General features: G+C 46.7%; 1 protein-coding gene across 5 annotated transcripts in view; it reads left to right on the forward strand.

The window, feature by feature from the left end:
• Window positions 1–21,112, forward strand: part of sdk2a (sidekick cell adhesion molecule 2a) — an 84,700-nt gene that overhangs the window by 39,413 nt on the left and 24,175 nt on the right. For all 5 annotated transcript variants that reach the window (XM_035181317.2, XM_047343956.1, XM_047343958.1 and 2 more), the window contains exons 2-14: window positions 6,069–6,228; window positions 8,816–8,922; window positions 9,219–9,366; window positions 12,244–12,377; window positions 15,938–16,049; window positions 16,501–16,691; window positions 16,954–17,037; window positions 17,162–17,356; window positions 17,851–17,967; window positions 18,215–18,382; window positions 19,208–19,310; window positions 20,102–20,278; window positions 20,542–20,678. In XM_035181317.2, coding sequence (XP_035037208.1) covers window positions 6,069–6,228; window positions 8,816–8,922; window positions 9,219–9,366; window positions 12,244–12,377; window positions 15,938–16,049; window positions 16,501–16,691; window positions 16,954–17,037; window positions 17,162–17,356; window positions 17,851–17,967; window positions 18,215–18,382; window positions 19,208–19,310; window positions 20,102–20,278; window positions 20,542–20,678 — 1,833 coding nt within the window. The remainder of the gene's footprint in view (window positions 1–6,068; window positions 6,229–8,815; window positions 8,923–9,218; window positions 9,367–12,243; window positions 12,378–15,937; window positions 16,050–16,500; window positions 16,692–16,953; window positions 17,038–17,161; window positions 17,357–17,850; window positions 17,968–18,214; window positions 18,383–19,207; window positions 19,311–20,101; window positions 20,279–20,541; window positions 20,679–21,112) is intronic.

Below are 21,112 nucleotides of genomic sequence, written 5' to 3' on the forward strand. Positions count from 1 at the left end.
TGGAAAGCCTATAGATCCTTTCCCATTGTGTTCTACCCATAAGAGCTCACCAAACCTCACTTCTTGGAGAAAAGAACCCTTTCATATTTCGTGTCCTTAGAAAGTGAGAAATTGCCACAGTGTTTCTGAATCGAAGCAGCGATCTGTTGGTGCCACAGCTTGCTGCCGCAAGACATAAATCTTATTTGAGTGCCACAAAAGTCAGACAAGAACCCCTGCTTTATCGTTTGCGCAGCTATGACTATCCCTTGGTGATTAAAAACACAACTTCCTTACATCTAGTTTCAGTTGTTCAGATGTGGTTTCCCCACTGTTCACAGGACAAGGCTGAGCTGACTAGAGACTCGATGCTGCAGTGGGCGTGTAATGGTGGCTGTGGGTGTGTGAGGTCTCATTAATTGACGCCAGGCCTCGCGCCTGTGCCCCTCTGCGTGCCGTGTTCTCTGCCAGGAGCTGGACTTGCTAATTAGGCTCCTGGATATCACAGACACGTCCCTCGGTGCACCATACAATATACTGCGAGTGACTCAGAAACAGAGTGCTAAAGAGAAGGAGCGAGCGGGGCGAAGGGATGGAGGGAGACTAGGAGGAGCGATGCAGGGACCGGAAAAGATGGAGAGACCGCTCGGCAGAAAGCTCAGAAGGAAGGGATGTGGAGGGGAAAGTGTGAGAGAGACAGATGACAACTGATGAAAGGGCAGGGGGAGAGAGTATGAAAACTATTGAGTGCCACAACAGAGAGGAAACTGTTGTTGTGGTCGGGGGAAAGAGAAAAGACGAAACTTAGGACGGGAGGAGAAGAAATGTGAGTGAATCAAAAAGAGAAAGATAGTTTGAGACAGGCAGAGCAGAGAAGCGAGGCAAACAGGGAGGGATTCCAAACAGAGATGGTGTGTGTGTGTTTGGGTATGTGTGCGACTGTGAATTTGTCTGCGCTGCCCGCTGGAGTTTGTGTCCAGATAATTCAATCTACTGCCCATTGACTGGCCTCCCGCTCTGTCTTCGCTCCTAATTAAATCTCCATTTGTTGGTTGGATGCTACTGCTTCTAATTGCGTTGCCGTAGCATCAGATAGACACACGGCGGGCACACCTAAACACACACACACACACGTGCGCACACACAAAGGCCCCCTGCAGCAAGTGGGATCACAGGAACGTCACCGCGGTACATTACACCTCAATTAATCACATCAATTACACATCAATTACACATCAATTAACCCGTGACAATCCACTAAACACAGCTGGGATGCCGGCGGTACTTCATCGGCAGCAACCTGGGGACTTTTCCCGCAACATCAGAGCAGATGCATCATCATTTTTGACAGCTTTACATGGGAATCCATATTACTATTTCATCTCTCCCTCTGAGCAGTGAGCATGACTGTATGACTCCGTGCGCTTTTTAAAAGCATGGCACATGGGCCATGAAGTCTATATTGTCACACCTTAGATACGGAGGGATCTTATAAAGTGCAAAGTCCCACTGGATGTTGGACGAGCATGATTTAGAGGCTGTAAATACGAGAGGGAAGTGAGGGGTGGGTGGGGGGGGGCATCGGGGAGTGATGGACTGGCGCTCACCTGCAGCATGCAGATGCCGCACGGGCCATTTCTTGAAATGAATGTGGATTAGATGGAGGCTCTCCATCTCCCCGGCCTGTCTTCCTTTCCTGAGCTGCTTGTTTGGCTTCCGCTGTAATGGGTCGCTTCACCTTGCTGCCTCGTGTTGGAGGACAGCCCCCTCTCTCTTTTCATTTTTCTTTCTCCACCTCTCAGTCCCTCACCTCACCCTGCCTCTACATCACTTCTCAATCTCTCTTTGTTCTCAGCATCAGCCCCTGCATTTCTCCCACCATCTGTTTCACTGTAACTGCTCCTCTGTCTCCTCTCATTCAGCCTCTTTCTTAATCCCTCCTTCCGGGTCCACCTGCTTTCTGACTCGCCTAAATGATAGAGTGTAAATCGGCGAGGTGGCTGTTGTCACGGTGACAGCATCTTGTGACAGAGTGATAGATCAAAGTGACCTTCAGCACGGACCGTTTTCCACGAGGGAGAGGTGTGAATATTTGTGGGTGTTTGTGTGTGCATTTTATGTATTCAGAGATCCCCGTGTCATGGCTCGAACATCCTCATCTCAGCTTGCAAAGCAACAAATGGGTTGTAAAAGGTAACCTAGTATGAGTGTGTTTGCTTGTTGTGCATGTGTGCGTCCCTAAGGGAGGTGTTTCATCAGCTTTAAAGATGCTTTTACCCCCCCTTCACCAGCCTCCCCCCAACACACACCCTTTTACAACGCATTACTAGGCCAAGGTCAGTGCCATGACTGTTGCATAACCCCCATAAAAGAGGCTAACCATAACCCATCTCACATGTTAAAGTCCAATTGAAGAGGCTAAATGACAGCTCTAAATTTCCCTGGATGACATGATGCACCAGGAGGTGAAGTGGAGGTGGTCGATGGAGCAGGGAAGTTATGTGCATATGTGCGCGCGCGTGTCTAGGAAGAGAAAGAGTGCTGGAGCAAATGGATAGATAGCAAGGTTAGAGTGAGTGATAATGGGGATAGAGTGGGAGTGGATAACAAGAGAGGGGACCTCCAAATGTTTCAAAAGCCAGGGTCTCCCCTTTATCACTGGATATCAGTTGTATCGTGTGCCAGCTGGGATGTGGAGCGTTGTCTCTAACGCAGGAGTCTGAGGATTAAACGGGGGGGGTGCAGCAAGAGCTCCCTGCTGCTGGAGTCAAGCAGAGGTAAGGAGGTGCAGCATAAAATAAGCAAGAAAGAGGAATATGTGACAAAAGTCGAGTGCGAACGCAGTCTGTGTGATTGCCTGCCAGCATGGTTGCAATGGGGAGCACAATGGGCCTTGGTTTACAAAGCTGCCCCAGTGCCTGTGGTCTTTGTCTCAAAACCATTAAAATTCTGTGTATGCAGCAGGGGACCCGGCTGGAGCCATGCCACCATTCAACCTCAGCTGTCAGGTTAGAATAAGGTGTTTTTATATCTGCGGTGAATGAGCTGTGGTGGTGCAGCCCGGCTGCTGGGGACAGCTGCTCTGCACAGCAGTCACATTAAAGCCCACCTGGTCTTCCCATGCCAGCTTTCGGTCTTCCCTAGATCAGCTGACCTGCTTCGGTTCACTCTTATTTCCGCCCGTGGTGCTGCAGGAAGCCCTGGTCCAGAAGGACTGTCCTCTAGCCCTCCATCTGGATTTGGAGCCTGCGGCAGGCGATGCCATGCGACTGCCAAACGCACCGTTGCTCCTTCTTTCATTACTGGCATGGAGGAAGAGACTGTTCTTCTTGGCCAGTGCTGTTTGTTTTCTCCCCCTTCCTCCCATGCTGGTATCTTCAATAAAAAAACGTAAAATTTTACCTTGACATTGTGCAGCCACGCAGTTCCAGGTAGAGACAAATGTTCCCTGTTGAGTCCATAGCCCCATTTTGTACCGGACTTCTTTGATTTTGCTTCGACAGGCATGTGTGCCTGTAAACATGCGTGTGTGTAATATGTTCCGTGAAGTCACAGTGATAGAAGGAGATGAAACGGGAGACAAACCATGGATCAGATCAGCACTGGTAATACTGAGCCTTAGCAACAGCAGCACACTTGTTCACGCTGTGTCATCACAACTGCTCATTCTGGACAAATTAATTGAGCATTAATACTGTATGTACATAGATGTAATATTTCACTGCAAAGAGTAGACAAGGATGTTCCCACTTTGACCTTTATGCATGTGCAGACACATTACTCGTATTAATTTGCAGTGGCTGATGCACACACAAAGAAAACAGAGGAGGGAAACGATTCAAATGATGCAGCCACCGCCGCCACACACCGTGTATCAGCAGTGTTCGGTGTGATTGAGAGTCAGACAGGAGGTTTCTCTGTTGCGAACTCAATGTGTTCTCGAGCCGATTATGCAAAGAAATTGGTGCCATCTTCCTGCAGCAGTATGAGACTTCTTTGCGGTCAGTGGTCATTGAACTTCTCCCCTGGTCTTGAGGAATTGCAAGTCGGTCCTGCCTCTGTTAATGAAAACACACACTTCTGCCTGAATGTGAAATTGGTTACAAGTGGCGCGCGCAGCCAGAGTTCAGGGATTCATAATCACGCCTCAACTCAACTTGCACCGCGAAGCAAATGCGAAACCCACAAGCAGCAGGTATCCAGAGCGGTGATTAAAGCGCGCTCAATTCCCTGTACCACCATAACACAGTGGTAACTTGGTGTTATACATATTCCTTTTCTCAAACGATAAGTCAGGATTTGGCATGCGGAGGTCTCTAATGGCCGCTTGTTGATGTGGCCACATTTCTGAGTGCACAGATCCACCGAGGCCCCCGAACACGCTGGAAGTGGTTGGGTGTTGCCCATGTGAATTTGTGCAGGCATAAGTGAATGCCTTGGGACCGAGTGTGTGTGTGTGTGTGTGTGTGTGTGTGTACGTGTGCGTTTGTGAAGTATGACTGCATTTTCTCGCGGATGGAATTACAGCGAAGCCACTACTCCACTCCTGCTGTAGCGCCTGGGGAAAATAGGGATGGCTCCTCCATTTGGGCTCAGACAGGGATCAGTTTCAAGGGCCTGTTAGGTTTGACAGACAGTGTTTGTTCTGGAGAAGTTCACGCGAGGATGGTAGAAAGAACAGATTAGCCAGCGAGTGGAGTATTATTGTTACCAAAGGGGAAACATCCAAGGGCTGGTTTTGGAAACAGAAAGCGATGAGATGGCTGTTTGTTTGCCTCCTTTTTATGAGTTGTGTGTTTGTGGGTGACAGGAAGCTGCAGCTTTCGGAGGGGTATTGTGCGTGCTGGTGTGCATGTGTCTTGTTATCTGTGGCTGTGCGTGTCTACAAAGTGCGCGGATGATGTGTGAGATTTATAGTCATTCCTTTATTTACAGTTTCAATCGGTTTCAGTTTTCTTCATCCCCCCCACCCCCTTCCCTGCTCGGCGAGGCCGCCCTTCTATTCGCCCACTTCCACCACACCATCTTCTGCATTTACAACCATAAATCTTGGGTGGGAACTTGCGTAGGGTTGTGGAGAGAGCGCGCGCGTGAGAGAGAGAGAGAGAGAGAGAGAGAGAGAGAGGGAGGCTCCAGTAATCAGCCATGAGAGTGAGTCAGTGGTGCGGTGGAGCTACAACCAGGCATGCTCCAGGCCTTGGAGGCTTACTGCAACTATTAATACAGACTTTAATTAGCCCGCCACTAACACGGGCACAATCGGCTCAGCGTCGCCCATGGCTGGCGAGGCAGACAGATCAATAGGTCTGATCATGCCTTTTTCATCAGCTCAAATGAAAGCACTTTGTCTCTGAGCTCGGGCCTGGACCTTGTGTATCACCTTAAAGGCTTTCTTTGGCTGCGCTGGCTCTGTGCAGCGTTGCGGATGGGCCCTGTATAATCTGGCTGCATTAGGGAACTATAAAGATAAATGAAGGGAGGCACAGAGCATAACTCATCCTGTCAGAGAAGGAGGTTTAAGGCTGGAAGACTTTGTGTTTTCTAAAGCAGCCCCCGCCACCCCCACCCCCCATGGCTTCCTAGTTTCTCACTCTCTCTTCTTCCTATTTGCTTGCACTCTTTTTTTTTGTGTGTGTGTGTGTTTGTGTGTGTATGCAATCTTGTATTTTTCTCCCCATGCTTTCTGTCTATCACCCCCTCTCCCCTCCATCCACCTCCCTTTCTCTCTCCCTCATCCTATTTTACTGATCTAGAGGTACGGAAGTGTTCATTTACACTTCTTCTGCTGCACAAATTGCTACTCTACCTCTTTGCCAGCACATTTCAATTTGAAATAAAAGAGTAAGTTGCTTTTGCAGTAACAACTTATTCCTTGTGCTTTTTGGCAGGCTTTTCTGTTGACCTTCAAGTTCCCAATCAGTGCAGAAGAAAAATGAAAATAGCTTGTTCGGAGTCCTCATTTCCTGTGAATTGCGGGAATTGTGTTGTGTGTCTGCTCACAGTGGTTACTGAATCACTGCCTTTTTACCAGTTAACCCCTCTCACTCATTTCGTTTCTCTCTTTCTTTCTTCCTTCCCCTTCTCAGTAGATGACGTCCCACCTTATTTTAAGATGGAGCCTCCTCAGACACAGGTTCATCTGGAGGGGAACCGCCTGGTCCTGACCTGCATGGCGGAGGGCAGCTGGCCCCTGGAATTCAAATGGATCTACAATGGGTCTGAACTCACACGTTTCTCCTTGGAATACAGGTAAGCAACGAAACCCTGCCCACCCTGATTCTATTAGGTTTTTTTTGTGTAATTCTTCGAACTATAATTAGCTTACTACATAAGGACATTTTAGCGGAATTTAATTGTACACAATAGCTTGATTGTTCATTTTTATTCATATTACAGGCTCATTTTTATGGATTTATTCAGGACTGATTTGGCTGCACGTCTCCCTGAAGACGTAACATCTTGTGTTTAGGGGATTGTCAGATTTATTCCTATTTGTAACTCACACTGCATTCAACATTCATAGATGGTGTAGGCAGATACTCGGGGCTACTTTCCTCTGTTAGCATTAAGATGCTGTTTCACAATTTTTATTACATCAGCTTGTAAACACAATGCTTAAGAGTTCTGATAAGAGCGTCGAATGTGGTCGTGAGAAATCTCGAGCCTGTGCTAACGAGGTCTTTGTGTGTGTGTGTGTGTGTGTGTGTGTGTGTGTGTGTGTGTGTGTGTGTGTGTGTGTGTGTGTGTGTGTGTGTGTGTGCGTGCGTGCGTGCGTGCGTGCGTGCGTGCGTGCGTGCATGTGCATATATGCATCAGTTTTCTCTGCCCATTCGTATATGTACTCTAAGCTTGAAAGTCTGATGTTTCCTCCGAGGGCTCTGTTCATACCTGACATGCATCTTGGACGATCCAATCACAAGTGGACTGCTCCAAGGCCTTAATGCGTTTCTGTATGTGTCTAGAATCGCCACTTGTGATTAGATCTTACCTTCCCGCTCTGTATGCAAATAAACATGCATGTCCATTTCCGTATGCTAAGACCGATGCATTGCTGTTTTGAAACAGCAGAACGGAGCGATGCACTCTCTGTGTCTCATCTGCTAGAAATTAAAAGAACAAGAAATGAAAACACTTCAGACCAGTTCTATTCCTTGTCAGGTTCAAGGCAACCCAAAGCACCATTGGTATTCTATAGGCTTTTCAAATTGTTCAGAAGTCATGTATAAAGCCGGCTTACCATATTTGTGCAACTTGTGTTTGTTAATAAGTACAGCTGCTTACACAGAGGGAGGAGGTGGTCTTTCGTTGGGGCCCAGGACACATCCACATTCACCCTATGACAGTTTAGGTCTGTGTGGGTGGAAGTAAGGAGCTTGGAAAATAACAACTCAAAACTCCCAGACACACTTTAGCTGGAGATTCCAGAATGCTTTTAGTTTATTGCTAACACAGTCTCCAACCTAACCAAGCCCGGTTGCACGGCCACATGTCACCTAAACAGTCAGTCATAAGTTGGGGGCGAGAGGAAGAGTCTAGTATTGCATTAGTACTTGGATACCACCCAACTAACTCATGGTCCGGACCAAAAGAGGTGGTCTCAGTCTGGATCAAATGAACCATAGTTTGGTTTGTTTGCAGTTTGAAAAAAATGTTTGGGGATAGTTTGGACTTTCGGACCAAATGCAGGAAGTCAGCAGACAGCAGTGCACAACAGAAGTAGAAGAAGTACAAGCAGCTGGCAGGATCGCTTGTAGTCTTTGCCTCAGAGGAAATCATGTTTGAACGTCGAGGATTTAAATTTTTTCAGTGAAATCAGTACTAACCAGATCAAATTTGATCATTTTAAGGAATACATAAACCTTGATCCGGACCAGACTTTCAATTGTGAAAATGCCCTCAATGTCAGGTATGAACAGGGAAGTGGACAGTCCGTCTCAGGTGGCATTGCCTGAGTGCAACCAGTGGCTATACCTCCCCTCACACCTTCCTTTCCCCTGTCTGTCTGTTTCCCTCTCTCACATGGTCTCTTCCCTTCATCTTCATCTTCTTCTTCTTCTTCTTCTTCTTCTTCTTCTCCTTCTTTCTTCAGCATTTGGCTGTGCTCTCACGTGGCTTAGTCTCTGGGTCTGCCTTGCAGGCCAGCCCACTGCTTGTTATTCTTCACCAGCCCTGATCAAAGAGGAGAACTGGAATCCATTTAATCAGACCCCCCTTCCCCCTTTCCCCCCGAACCCCACCACCACCATCACTCCTCCCCACTCAGCCCCCAACACTACACACTCACACACACTCTCACATACCCGAATTGCAGCGCAGAGGGAACATGGCAGGGGCAGACTCCACACTCCTAAGTGGCTGTAGCAAACCAATTAAAGGGGGCTCAGCTCTGGGGTTATCTCGCTTGCATTTCACACGCACCATTTAACATGAATGCACGTCAGTGGAGAGATGTAGCTATGACTGCCAAGGACCAACGTGTGAGAGGTGCTCATATGATTTTATTCAACTGAGTGAAGACACAAGACAACAATGGGGTTTTGTAAGCCCTGCCAGTCAGGGACTCCACTTTCTGCCTCCAAATGACCTTTTTCGAGTTCACTGCATACTTTCCAGTGTGACAACAGCAGCAAATTACACTGTTTTACTGCTTATTTAGAGCTTTTATGTCTCATAGCTAAGTGCAATGCCATTTAAGATGTTGTTCAGGTGCCCGGTGAAACATCTCGATTCATTTACCATCTTGAGCGTGGAGGGACGACAGCGACAAGATGACAAATGTCACCGTCCTTCATGCTGATGATGACTAATGGATGTCTGTGTTGTTTGTGCCCATCAGGTACCTGATGCCCTCACTGGACCGATCACACGCTGGCCGCTACCGCTGCATTGTGAGAAACCGAGTGGGTGCAATAATGCAGTGCAGCACCGAAGTGCAGGTTGCCTGTAAGTGGTGGTTTCTTTCCTTACATCCGAAAGGCGAGGGGAGAACACTGTTTTTGTGAAATGCTTGTCATGCACAGTATGCGGATGAGTCACTCTGAATAAAAGAGGTCAGTTTTTTTGAAAGTGGTACATTGCGTGGTAATAATGGCAATAGTTCTTTTGTCGTCTTCTTTGTTCGGCTTGTTTTCTCTTGGACCATAAATTTTTCATTTTAACTCACTTTCTTTGTTTCTCTCTCTCTCTCGCTCTCTCTCTCTCTCTCTCTCTCTCTCTCACACTCTCTTTGTGTCCACTAGATATGGGCAGTTTTGTGGAGGGTGAGAGGTCTCAAACGGTTTCCCAGGGTGAGGGGGCTCTCATCCACGTGCCGCAGATTCACAGCTTCCCCAAGCCACAGATCACCTGGTTCAGAGACGGGCGTAAGATTCCCTCCAGCAGCCGAATGTAAGTCCCCCTTCACCTCGGCTCGGTTTGTTTGGTTCGAGCAGCGAGCGACTCCAGTGTTTCTGCGCGTAGCCGAGCATGTGCTCTCTTATATGAGCCGCTGAAGCAGAAAACCTTGCACTTCACAGAGTTCGAAGAAGTTCAATACTGCGCACAGATTTTCTCCGATACCCCACACACACACACACACACACACACACCATGAGTGAAGTTGAGCAGAATAGCTGATGATCCGATGTTGGCGCCAGCCCCGTGTTCATCATTGAATCACCTCTCAGTGATAAAGCGGGTTATTATATCGCCCCTATTGACTTTGCAGGCAGAATGATTGAAGGGTAGAGCTAAGGCAAGCAGCAGGGGAACCAATTAGACAAAATTGGACAAAAGGCCTCAATTGATGATGTGTTTGACTGACAGCGTTCACCCCTGCGTGGATTTGAGTGTGAGAGGGTGTGTGTGCCGCATGTGGAAAGAAGCTGCGTGAGGCCGTTTGTACATGATGGGAGTTCTGTGGGGTGTTACTGTATTTCAGTATAGGCTGTGCTCCGACTCTGAGTGTGTGCGTGTGGTTGCCTTTTCTTTTCCCCTTCATTGGATTCATGCTTGCTCAGATATGCAATTTTCCTGAAGAGACACTGTGAAGGAAATCACCTGAGATTAATTGCACCATACCGACAAATAGAGGAAGGCAGTCCACAACTCCTCAGGAACCACCTCCCCATTTATTATTCAGCAGCGAGCTCTATGTTGTAGCTGACATGAAGACTTCTGCCCTGACTTGCCATGCTCTTGCTTGAAGAACAGATTGGTGCATGTCTCCTCTGCCTGCAGGGCTCCCGAAGCCCGGTACAAGCACTGAAGGAAGCTGCAAGGGAAAAAAAATCTCACGCCCTGTCAATGAGTGTTCGACCGATTCTAGACGCTGGTTACTATGCAGCGTGTTTCTTATCAGGAATGAGGCACTGAGGCTTCGCCCTCGGAGAATTGAGAGGCATTGACAGGACACTCAAACCACTTGTTTGCTCACTTTGTGTCAGGCTGCACTGATATCCGCTGCCGTGTGCGTATCACTGCTGTTTGCGTGTGTTTGTAGTAAGTGTCTGTTGATTCGACTCCTAATTGTGCAGGAGAGTGTCTGTTTATCCTGCAGCCATCAGACAGATGCTGGCAGATACAAAAAGCCTAATCTGGCTGCATGTTTAGCGTCAGCTCTCATTTAATGGGGCCCTTTCAAACGTTCAAGACCATCAGCCGACCAGCGTTCGGCAGAGTCTCAAGGCTGCTGAGCCACTGCAAGTAAGATAAAGCATTTCATAGTGACAGCTGCACATTTTTTACTAATTGCTGCTTTTTGAATACGTGTGTTTTTCCACATTTTGTCTCGTAAATTGTGGAGCTTAATAGTTACTATGAAGGCGATTAATGTGCAAAGGTCTATTGCAAGCGAACAAGACTTCGCAGATCTAACATATAGACTGTATTTAACGATGGATGAGGCCTCTCCCACTGTTCAGAAATGAAGCTAAAATATCCTGGCTCCAAATGCTGTGAAAGGAGCTGTGGTAGTCAATGTCTCGCAGATACACAAGCTCGACCACTCACTTGTCAGTCTCAGCTGTCAATCATGATGTGTCACCCCGTTTTAATAACTAATTAAACAAAACTTACTGGAAAAATGAACACTCCATACATACCACTGTGATAAGAACTACCTAAAACTACAGAAACTGTCTTTGATCAAATTTTACTCGATGTTTACTTATTTGTTTGGTCCATGTCCCATCTATTAACATAGATGAGGCTGGATTTATGACCTATACTGCAGCCAGCCACCAGGTGGAGATCGGGGGCGCTTTGGCTTCACTTTAGGGGGAGCTGTCATGTCATCCATCTTTATATACAGTCTATATCTACTAGAACACTCGGCTGATACAACGATTATAAGGAGTTTGAGGGGTTAATTAAGTAAAACTATATATGTTTTTCTTACCCTTTTAGCATCCGACAAATATATCTAAAATATGTAGATATGTGTTGCACCATGTTTTCGTAGGCACAGTTTACATGTCTTCATTAACAGAGACTTCAGAAGGTGAACACAGGCAACTGGATTGCTTGTGTTTCTTGCTTGTGTTTTTTTCAATAAGAAAGAAGAAGATACCGTGACCTGGATGACATGGAATCTTCACAGATATATACTGAAACTCTTTCCCAACACAAAAGTCAAATGAGCTTCCGTGGTCAAGCACTCGGGGCTGGCCTATGGTATCTCACCAGAGCAGCCTAACCTATCGTAGCCCCCAGAGTTTACACGGTAATTAAAATGGCTGTGAACTCGTCGTTCTCCTCCTGTACTGCAGGAACAGTCGGTGCACAACAGCGAGATAAATCCTCAACTATTCCTTCAAGACAATGTGGTACCTTGTAGATGGAAGTGCTCATAAAAATTGTTTTGTGTGCTTCGTTTCAGACATAATTTATGAGTATGTGCGTGTGTGTCTGTGTGTCCGTGGTTTACCCTCAGGATTTATTGACTGTGAGAAACAACTACGCACCGTTTAATGATACGAGAGTGTCTGCATGCTTGTTAGTGAATGCATGTGTGTGCACGATGCAGTGTGTGTGTGTAGGTGTATGGGGACAAATGTTTTGTTGAAAGCACACAAGTTGACGGGGGATGTCCGTTTAATTGGGAGGCCAATGTGTGACCCCCTAGTTTGATTTAACTATATTCAAAGCAACGTTAAGCTGTTTTTGTCCTGATTAGGGGAAAGTTGAGTTTAAGTCAGCTCCATGAGAATAACGTCAATGAACATCAATGCTGGGTCCCTTAAACGTATGCTTAACTAACGCTTGCATGTGTGAATATGTGCTCAGTGCCATCACGTTGGACAACACACTGGTCATCCTGTCCACGGTCGCCCCTGATGCTGGACGCTACTACGCCCAGGCGGTTAATGACAAGAACGGCGAGAACAAAACCAGTCTGCCCATCACACTCACAGTGGAGAGTAAGTAAACACACACGTACACACACATTCACACACTCAGGACGCAGCACATTGTTTGTGTCAGATTGCGTTGAAAGGCTTTTCCACATGAAAATGTTGTTAAAGGAAAAAAAAGAAAGAATTCCTTATTATTCTTTTAGCTCAAGGCCACAGCACTCAGTCAACACAACAGGTCGGTCAAGCATTAGACAGCAGACACAGAGATAGCGCCCTCCACTGGCCGGCCTCTTCTTTCTTTTCACGTCTCTCTCTGCGGACTTAATCATACACATTACCTGCATCACAACAGCCGTCCTCTTGTTCTGCAGTGCCCCTCTAACCTCTGGCTCAAGCAGTGAATTACAGTCATAAGGTGCGTTGTAGGTGGAGCTCCGGCTGCTCCCCTCTGTGTGGCTGCATGTGCAGGCCCATAAAGAGGACCTTCGCTGTAATCGCTCCTCGCAAAAAAAGCAGATTTATGAAAATGACACCGACAAACGGGGGAGTGATTAAACGCATACGCACCCCCCCCCCCCCCCCCACCCTGCACCGCACAAACACGTCAGACTCGAAGGTCGGCCTCACTCACGAGCAGAGTTGCGCACGACTTCAAATGGAGTTTGCCGTCGCTCGAGCAAGCACGGTTACGTGTCAAAACATTAGTGTTCCGCCAAACCTGACGCTTCGGCGTCCCGTCGCCTGCTGTCACCTTTCATCCGCACGCAGTCACACAAATCGTCCCCCCCGCTGCTGCTCACTTTCATCCAAACAAATCAGCCGTTGTCTGCACACAAACACCAGCCAATTAAAGGAGTCCCGAAAATGTAGTTTATTTTCTAAGTTGCTCTGTGGATAATATTTATGATAACATTTTATAAATCATCCCCTCACAAAAGATATCAGCGGATCCCTTATGATTTGTATTATTTATGTGCTGGTGGCTTCTGACAATCTCACAAGGATTTTAACCTGTTCGCCGTGGAGCCGCTCACTTTTTAATATCAGCTTCCCGCTCGTTCCGGCGTCTGCTCATCATGTCGTTAATACTGTGTTTGTAATTCAGTGCTCAGTACGCATGACGCAGCAGTCTGCAGGGACCAGATATCACTGAATATCACCGAATCTGACCTTGCGGATCGCGCAACTGCATTTTGCATCTGAAAGTCAATAAGGTTTTTTACAGCTGCATTTGTTCATTTTAGCAATTCTGCGGAGACAAGGCAGGAAAAATATGCAGTGGCAGGAGCATCTCGTTCCAAAGGGAGCATACAAATGAGACGGAGTTAAACCCTAATAGTAAAAAGGCAAACCGACGGCGGGGAACACTCCAAGTGGGCAGATGTTTTTTGGGGTTTGTGTGGTTTTTGTCGCTCTCTGTTTTATTCCTCAGAGTGTGAAATGCACTACAGTTGACTGGGGTTTACAAATGTCTTTGGACACAGACAGATGTCAACAATGCGGTGATATTAGTCGCGCGAATTTGCTATGCAGGTCACCACGTTGTTTACTTTTCCCATTTAATTAGAAGATTACACACTTGAGGTATTCTCGACAATGAGGGTTTATGAACTGCAATGCATTAATTAGTGTCTGCCAAGGAACCAATCATGTCTACTGGAAAATAAAATGAGTTCTCTGACAAGTCAAATGGATTTTTTTCCTTGTGTGTCACTGGCGAACGTAGACAATATTGTACATTCACACAAATCTGTAAGACACATGGACACCGAACTGATATAAATATGTAATATAAGCATGAGGGAGAACCGCAGCCACCACGTATTTCTCTTCACAATTTCAACATGATTGCATCAACGATTTCAATCAATAAATCCACCATGAATTATTCATGAATGATTCATGAATTAATTATATGTTATGTCCTGTTTATGCCATTACCAGTTATTGGCCCATAACTGCTTTGCTTATCCTTCACCTCCTCCTCTTCTCACTCGATCATTTCTTCTCCTTCTTCTGCTTCTTCTCTCCTTGTTTACTTCTTGACCTCTGAATGTATCAGACTCTCAGAGACCATAACACCCGCACCCATCAAACTTTCCACTTTATCTCACCCATTAATTGGGAGAAGAATTTTTTTTTCCATAGAAACTGTAATTTTACATTTTAGCCAATAACTTCTAACCCAAGTGAGTTAGATATTTTTTTTTCTTTCCTCATAAATCCCCCGGACTTAAGCCGATCATTGCAGCCTGTTTGATTTCTTCTTTTTCTTTTTTTCCTTTTTTGGGACTCTTCTGATGACTTGAAAGCAAGAAGCTGTTCTACATGGATTGATTGGTCTTTGCGATGCTAATTAATACTGATGTCAATAACACCCTCAACATGACGCTTGTGCCACCGCGATGAAAGAGATTAACAGGGATGTGTTGTGTGTGTCTGAGATGAAACACAGCTCAGCTCTTTTAAATCAGAAAATGTGCTGTTTGTTAAGGAATTGTGTTTTAAATCTGTGTTTGGGTGTTTACCCATTTTCCCCCGTTTTCCTCCCTTAACCGCATAAAGCTGTACTATCACAGGTAAAAGCATCTGAATTAGTCCAGTATACTTTCAGAATAACTACATTTGAATACAATTAGCTTCTGGTTGCCTTTGACTTTTAAAAACATGCACTACTGTGGACATTTGTACTCAAAGTTAAGCTTTAAACCGATTTTTATTAACTTATATATCAACCTATTTTATTGAAGCCATTAAAAAAAATCACATTTCACAAGGTAAATTGTTACAGCGAATTATCCAATGTATTGAAACGTATACAATCGTGATGAGTTCGACATCATGATTGAATGAAGCAATCAAATGGGCGGCGGACCCGCACAGCAGTAACCCATCAGGGGGCCTGCTCCTACATTCATGCAGTGTTTGTGGAGCACGCTTTGTCATTACACTGCTGAGATCCCACAGAAACGTGTGTGTGGGGATTTGTGAGGGCGTGATTCACAATGAGGTGGCACAAAGTGACAATAGTGATGATAAAAACTAGATTAGGGACACTATTAAGCAGGGGAGAAAAAAAGAGAAAAAACTTTCACAAACAAACCTTATTTGCACATCCGCACAGCACACACACACACACACTCACACGGAACACACCATAAACACGCAATCACTCAAACACATACAAGTGCACAGGCCCATAGCTGTAGACTGGGGAGGTGGGGAAAAATGAGATCAGATTCAGAGAGAGATCACTGATTGAGGGCAGTGAATCGATGGCTGGCTGGAGGCTCCGTGGAACCAGTGAGTGATGGTGCTGCATTTAATCGCCTTTTGTGTTTGTCTCAATTATGCTATATAATGGCTTCTAACACCTGGGCTAATACTGTGCTGAGGGAAACGCCGTGTGCACGAGGAGCCGGTTTTAAAAGTAAAGACAGGGGTGTTGATAGTCGGCTGACAGCACGCTGGCTACAGTGACAGATTGTCAGTCTCCGTGTGTGATGTAATAGCCACGGCTCAGTCGGCTATATCAGGCAGATGCGCCGCTTTAATCTGAGGTCTGCATATAGGTTTTCATTTCTCAACTTTTTCCTGCTTCTGTGTATTTCTGCGCGTGATAGACGTCGGGGGACCAGTAGACCCCATCGCTCCCACCGTCATCATCCCCCCGAGGAACACCAGTGTAACAGTGGGGAGAAACGAAGTCGTCATGGAGTGTGTTGCCAATGCCAGGTAAATTTATACATTTTCATGCCCGACACTTGTGGACACCGAGGGAGAAAAAAATGCAAATAGAGACGTGCACACATAATCAGTACGCCTCCACCTTCCCTCACCTCCAAATGCGATATTTTGCGATTTAAATGAGTCTTGAAATCTTTTGTTTGAACATGATAGCAGCGTGTTTTGTACATCTCTCATTTTGTACCTCTCCTCCATTCTTCCCTTTGATTCAAGGCTTCACTCTCTTCTCCCTATCTCGCGCAATCCCAGTCCTGGGTTCTGACTATTATCTCCAATTCAAAGACTTAATCAGAATGACAGATGTATCCCATTGCTCCCTCAATGCTTTCTAACCTTGAAACAGAATATGAATCTGTATTAAAAACCACGCTCCCTATCTCTTGCTCTCTTTTCCTTCTTTTTTTTTTTTCCGTCTTTTCAACTTTTCTCTCTCCTCCAGACCACTCGTCAAAATGAGCATCACTTGGAGGAAAAACGGGGCGGTGGTCAGCACGGGGATCCGAGACTTTGGCCGCAGGTTGGTCATCAGTCTGCCCGCGGTCGTCGACAGCGGTTACTACGAGTGTGAGGCATCACTCCGCAGCAGCAGCGTCCCCTCCGTCACCGCCGGGGCCTTCCTGCATGTTCTTGGTAAATAACCCGCAGCTCACGTTTTTTACCCTCGAATGGAGCAGCTGAGCCCCAATTACCCAAATATTGCATCAGCGTGACAACCCCCGTGTCGAAAGAACATTTTGCAATCATGTTTTATTTCAGCCGCTGAGTTGACGCTGCTATCTAGAGGGGTTCAAATGCTCATTTATCAGAGAAGGGTCAAGATAAAACAGCGCCCAATGATTTGTGAGTTGTTTTGAAAAGCTTTAACAGAACAATATCTCTGTCTTCCCAACAGAGTTCCCTCTGTTTGTCAAAGAGCCACCGAGTCACATCAGCGCGGAGATGGAGAAGGTGGTGGATATCCCCTGTCAGGCGAGAGGTTAGTGATGTCTGTTTGTTTTTTTCGCGTGCTAATGCAAGACAGCGCAAAAACAGAATGAAGGGACCAAAAGGGGTCACGATAACAAGGGGAAGAAAATAAATCCTCTCTCCTCCCTCTGCAGGCACACCTCAGCCAGACATTGTGTGGTATAAAGATGCGGTGCCCATCAGCCCGGTGAAGATCCCCAGGTACAGGGTGCTGGTGGGAGGCAGTCTCCAGATCAACGGTCTCCTGCCAGATGACACCGGGATGTTCCAGTGTTTTGCTCGCAATCTCGCGGGGGAGATCCAGACGAACACCTACCTAGCTGTTACTAGTATGTCCCTCTTGAAAACTGTTCAAAGCTATCTGCACGTCGGCTGCTTAATTCTGCTCATCTTCCCCGCTCCCCTTTTTTTCTTTTTTTTTCTTAAATCCGCTCCTCTGTTCGTCTCTAATCCTCTTTTCTCCCTCCCTCTGTCTTGCCTCCTACACCCTTCTATCTGTGTATCTCTTCGCTGTGACAGATTTGTCACCTTGGATGCTTGGGCCATTATTGGCTATTTATGAATCAGAGAATGTGCAGGAGAAAGCGGGGAGACGGAGGCGCCTTGTCAGATTCCCAGAGCTGTCCCTGAGAATGAGACCTGACAGCCGCCCCTTTTGTCAAGTCTATTAAGCTCTCAGCTGCCGTCTGCTTTATTAGGTGGAAGGCTGTTTAATGTCGCTCATTATCACCTCTGTCTTACCTGATCTTGTTTCTCCCTGTGTGTTTTCTCTTTGTGTGTGTGTGTGTGTGTGTGTGTGTGGCTGACCCCCCTCCCCTCTTAGGCATCGCTCCCAATATCACCGCCGGTCCCTCTGACAGCGCCGTGATTGACAGCATGTCAGTCATCCTGCACTGTGAGACCTCGGGAGCCCCACGGCCAGCCATCACCTGGCAGAAAGGTGCGTGGGCTCTAACAGCAGGAGGTTCTGTGGGAGAGTGGTTCATTATCCTGCGTTCGGTCTTGTCAAACGACGGAATTCAGAATATGCAATTTTTTATCCAAGCGAGCTTCTCTTCTTCAGCTTTGCTGCTTCCCCTCCTGTTTTGTTTTCCCTGACATTTCTCCAATACCCTAATCTCTCTTTCTCTCTGCCTCCCTCCTGTCCTCCGTCCCACACCATCAATCACTTCCGCCCGTCCGCGCAGGTGAACGTGTCTTGGCCAGTGGCTCGGTCCAGCTGCCCAGGTTCACCCTGCTGGAGTCGGGCAGCCTGCTAATCAGTCCCTCCCACCTGTCTGACGCCGGCACCTACACGTGCATGGCCAGCAACTCCAGAGGCATTGATGAGGCTTCGGCCGACCTCTTGGTCTGGGGTGAGAAACTGGACACTCGCCGGATATTATTCAAGTATTATTCTTAGTTTTGTGTCTTTTTTTTTTTACCTTTTACCTTTACCTAGCACATAATAATATAAGGTTTGAATGGAAATTGATATAATGGATGTTGAGGGAAGGTGTATCTGACATGCGGGGTGTTCAGTTTCAGGCATCTTTCCACATGAGCTTATTACTCCTCAGCCCATACCTAGAGGGAGACATACAAGAGGTTATGCACCAAACTGAAGAAGAAGGGATGAGTGAAGGAGGGAAAAGAGGATGAAAGGATGTAAGGGAAGGAGGGAAGAGAGGAGGATGAATGGATGAGGGAAGGAGGATGAGAGGATGAGGGGTAGTTATGATTGAAGGATGATGAATGGATGAGGGAAAGAGGATGGATGGATTAGAGAGGGAGGATGAATTGATGAGGATAGGGATGAGAGAAGGATGAGGTGAGTAGGATGAATGGATGAGGGAAAGGACTGTTTATGACTGGATATATTTCCGTTTAAAGGGGATTAGAGACCCTGCTCCTCAACCAACTGCTTTTGATCCAGTAACTTGTTTACTTGTCGATGTGTTAACATATCTGGCTCCTGGAGTCCGTTGTCTACCACATAGTAGAATGATTCATATATAATTCACATTACCAGTCCTTGAACACCTCGCAAAATACTCCAACGATTGCAGACACTGCATGATTCACCCTTTTTTCAGAAAGACATTCGGTGAAAGACGAGACCCAGTCTGGCAATCTGTCCTCAGAGTGCGGTTCAAATACAGAAAAGCTGAACAAAAAAACCCTGTGTTTGTGTTTCTCAGCACGAACTCGCATCACCAAACCGCCACAAGACCAAAGTGTCATCAAAGGGACCAAGGCCGTCATGACCTGCGGCGTGACCCATGATTCCAGTGTCACCATCAGGTAATGCTGACATCCACCCACACAGCTGTTTGAATTTATCGTTTTTTTTCTTTTCTTTTCTTTTTTTTAACAATTACAAGGAGAGATCACGTATTTGTTTTGGTCTCAGACATCATTGCTGCGCGCGGTTCGCCCCTGAAATCTGCAAGAGACCTCGTTGTGTTTTTCCACCCTTTTACCAACTCCTATGGGAAGATATTGAAACTCTCATAGTCAGATTGAGGAATTAGCCCATCACTTCTCTCCACCCCCCCCTCTTCAGACAGCCTTGAGCATGATAGAGTGTGCGTACATGCATCTGTCTCAGAGGGGACTGGAACGGCGTCTATGGAGCCCAGTGATTAGAGTGCCTGTCACCTGTGGGCCCACGGCATTGATCAGATCGCGGGGTAAACAGATGAATATGTAAACAGCGTAATAACTTCAGACAGCGCCTTTAATTAAACGCAACACAGAGGAGATTAGCTGGAGAGCCCGAAAAAAGTTGCAATTAATCACAGGCGCTCCGAGTGTGTGCATGCATATGTGCATGTGGACGGGGTGGGGGGTTGTTTGTGACAGGGAAATGAGAAATGCGTGGAGGAAAAGGTTTTGGAACCGTGTGTGTGTGACAGAGAGAGACGGTTCTCAGATTCTGATCACTTTGCTATCAGCCTCAAAAGACTTTATCATCTGTGTCAACACCCTCCGTGTTTTGCTGTGTGATCTGACGCAAACACTCAGAGATACACGACGTTCACGTGTGAGTGAGTGCGTGCGCCACACTGACATACACGTGTAAACACCTCTAGGTATGTATGGGAGAAGAGCGGCACGGTGATTGACGTGAACACGTCGCCCCGCCTGCGGCTGGAGCCCGACGGGACCCTGCACATCTCCCAGACGTGGTCGGGCGACATCGGGACATACATCTGCAGGGTGACCTCAGTGGGTGGCAACGACTCCCGCAGCGCCCACCTCAGAGTCAGGTCTGCATGTTTTCCACATCTCTTATCTCGCTGTTTGCGTTTGTCTTCCTCTTATTTACATCTGACCGGGATGTGATTGATGGATTGTTTTCGTCACCGTTGTGGTTTATTGCTGTTCTCCTCGCCACGATCCATCAAGCTAATATTTACAATGCAGGGCTCTTAGTTTGGCGGTTTAATTCTGTTATTCGCTGCCTCTCTTGTCTGATTCTATTTGCCTTTTTCATTTTGTCCCTCTCTTACACTCGTATGTGCTCCTGCAGGCAGCTGCCCCACGCTCCAGAAAACCCAATAGCGATTTTGAGTGTCACAGAGAAGAGGGCTATCAACCTCACGTGGGCCGCGGCCTTTGATGGAAACAGCCCCCTCATCCGCTACATCCTGGAAGTCTCAGAAAACAGTGAGTGGTTTGGAGATCATTGTCTAAGCAGTGGCACAGTCAACGCAAAAAAAATGACGCATTTTATTGTTTCTTGTTAGTCATTTTAAAGGCAATATTGTTGCTTTAATAATGTTACCCAGAAGCTCTCATTTCCTACCCTTCTTATTATATTACACTTCCATTGTTTTCTGAAATTGGCCCTTGCGTCCTCTCTTGCCTTCCGCAATCAGTAAAACTCAATTGCCTCACCTTCCCCGCGAATGATCAGGGGAACCAAATTGTGTTGATGTCCAATGCTCTTATCTCCCTTTCGCTTGATAAAAATCAAAGAAATGTGAATGCTCTCACCCGTGGAGAGTGAATCGTTCAACCATTTCTCACCGAAGCTCAAGCTAACAGAGAGGGTGACAGCTCATTAAGAGGAAAATGAATCCGAAGATGCAGATGGGATC

The sequence above is a fragment of the Hippoglossus stenolepis genome, chromosome 16 (assembly GCF_022539355.2).
Source record: "Hippoglossus stenolepis isolate QCI-W04-F060 chromosome 16, HSTE1.2, whole genome shotgun sequence".
Classification (NCBI taxonomy): Eukaryota; Metazoa; Chordata; class Actinopteri; order Pleuronectiformes; family Pleuronectidae; genus Hippoglossus; species Hippoglossus stenolepis.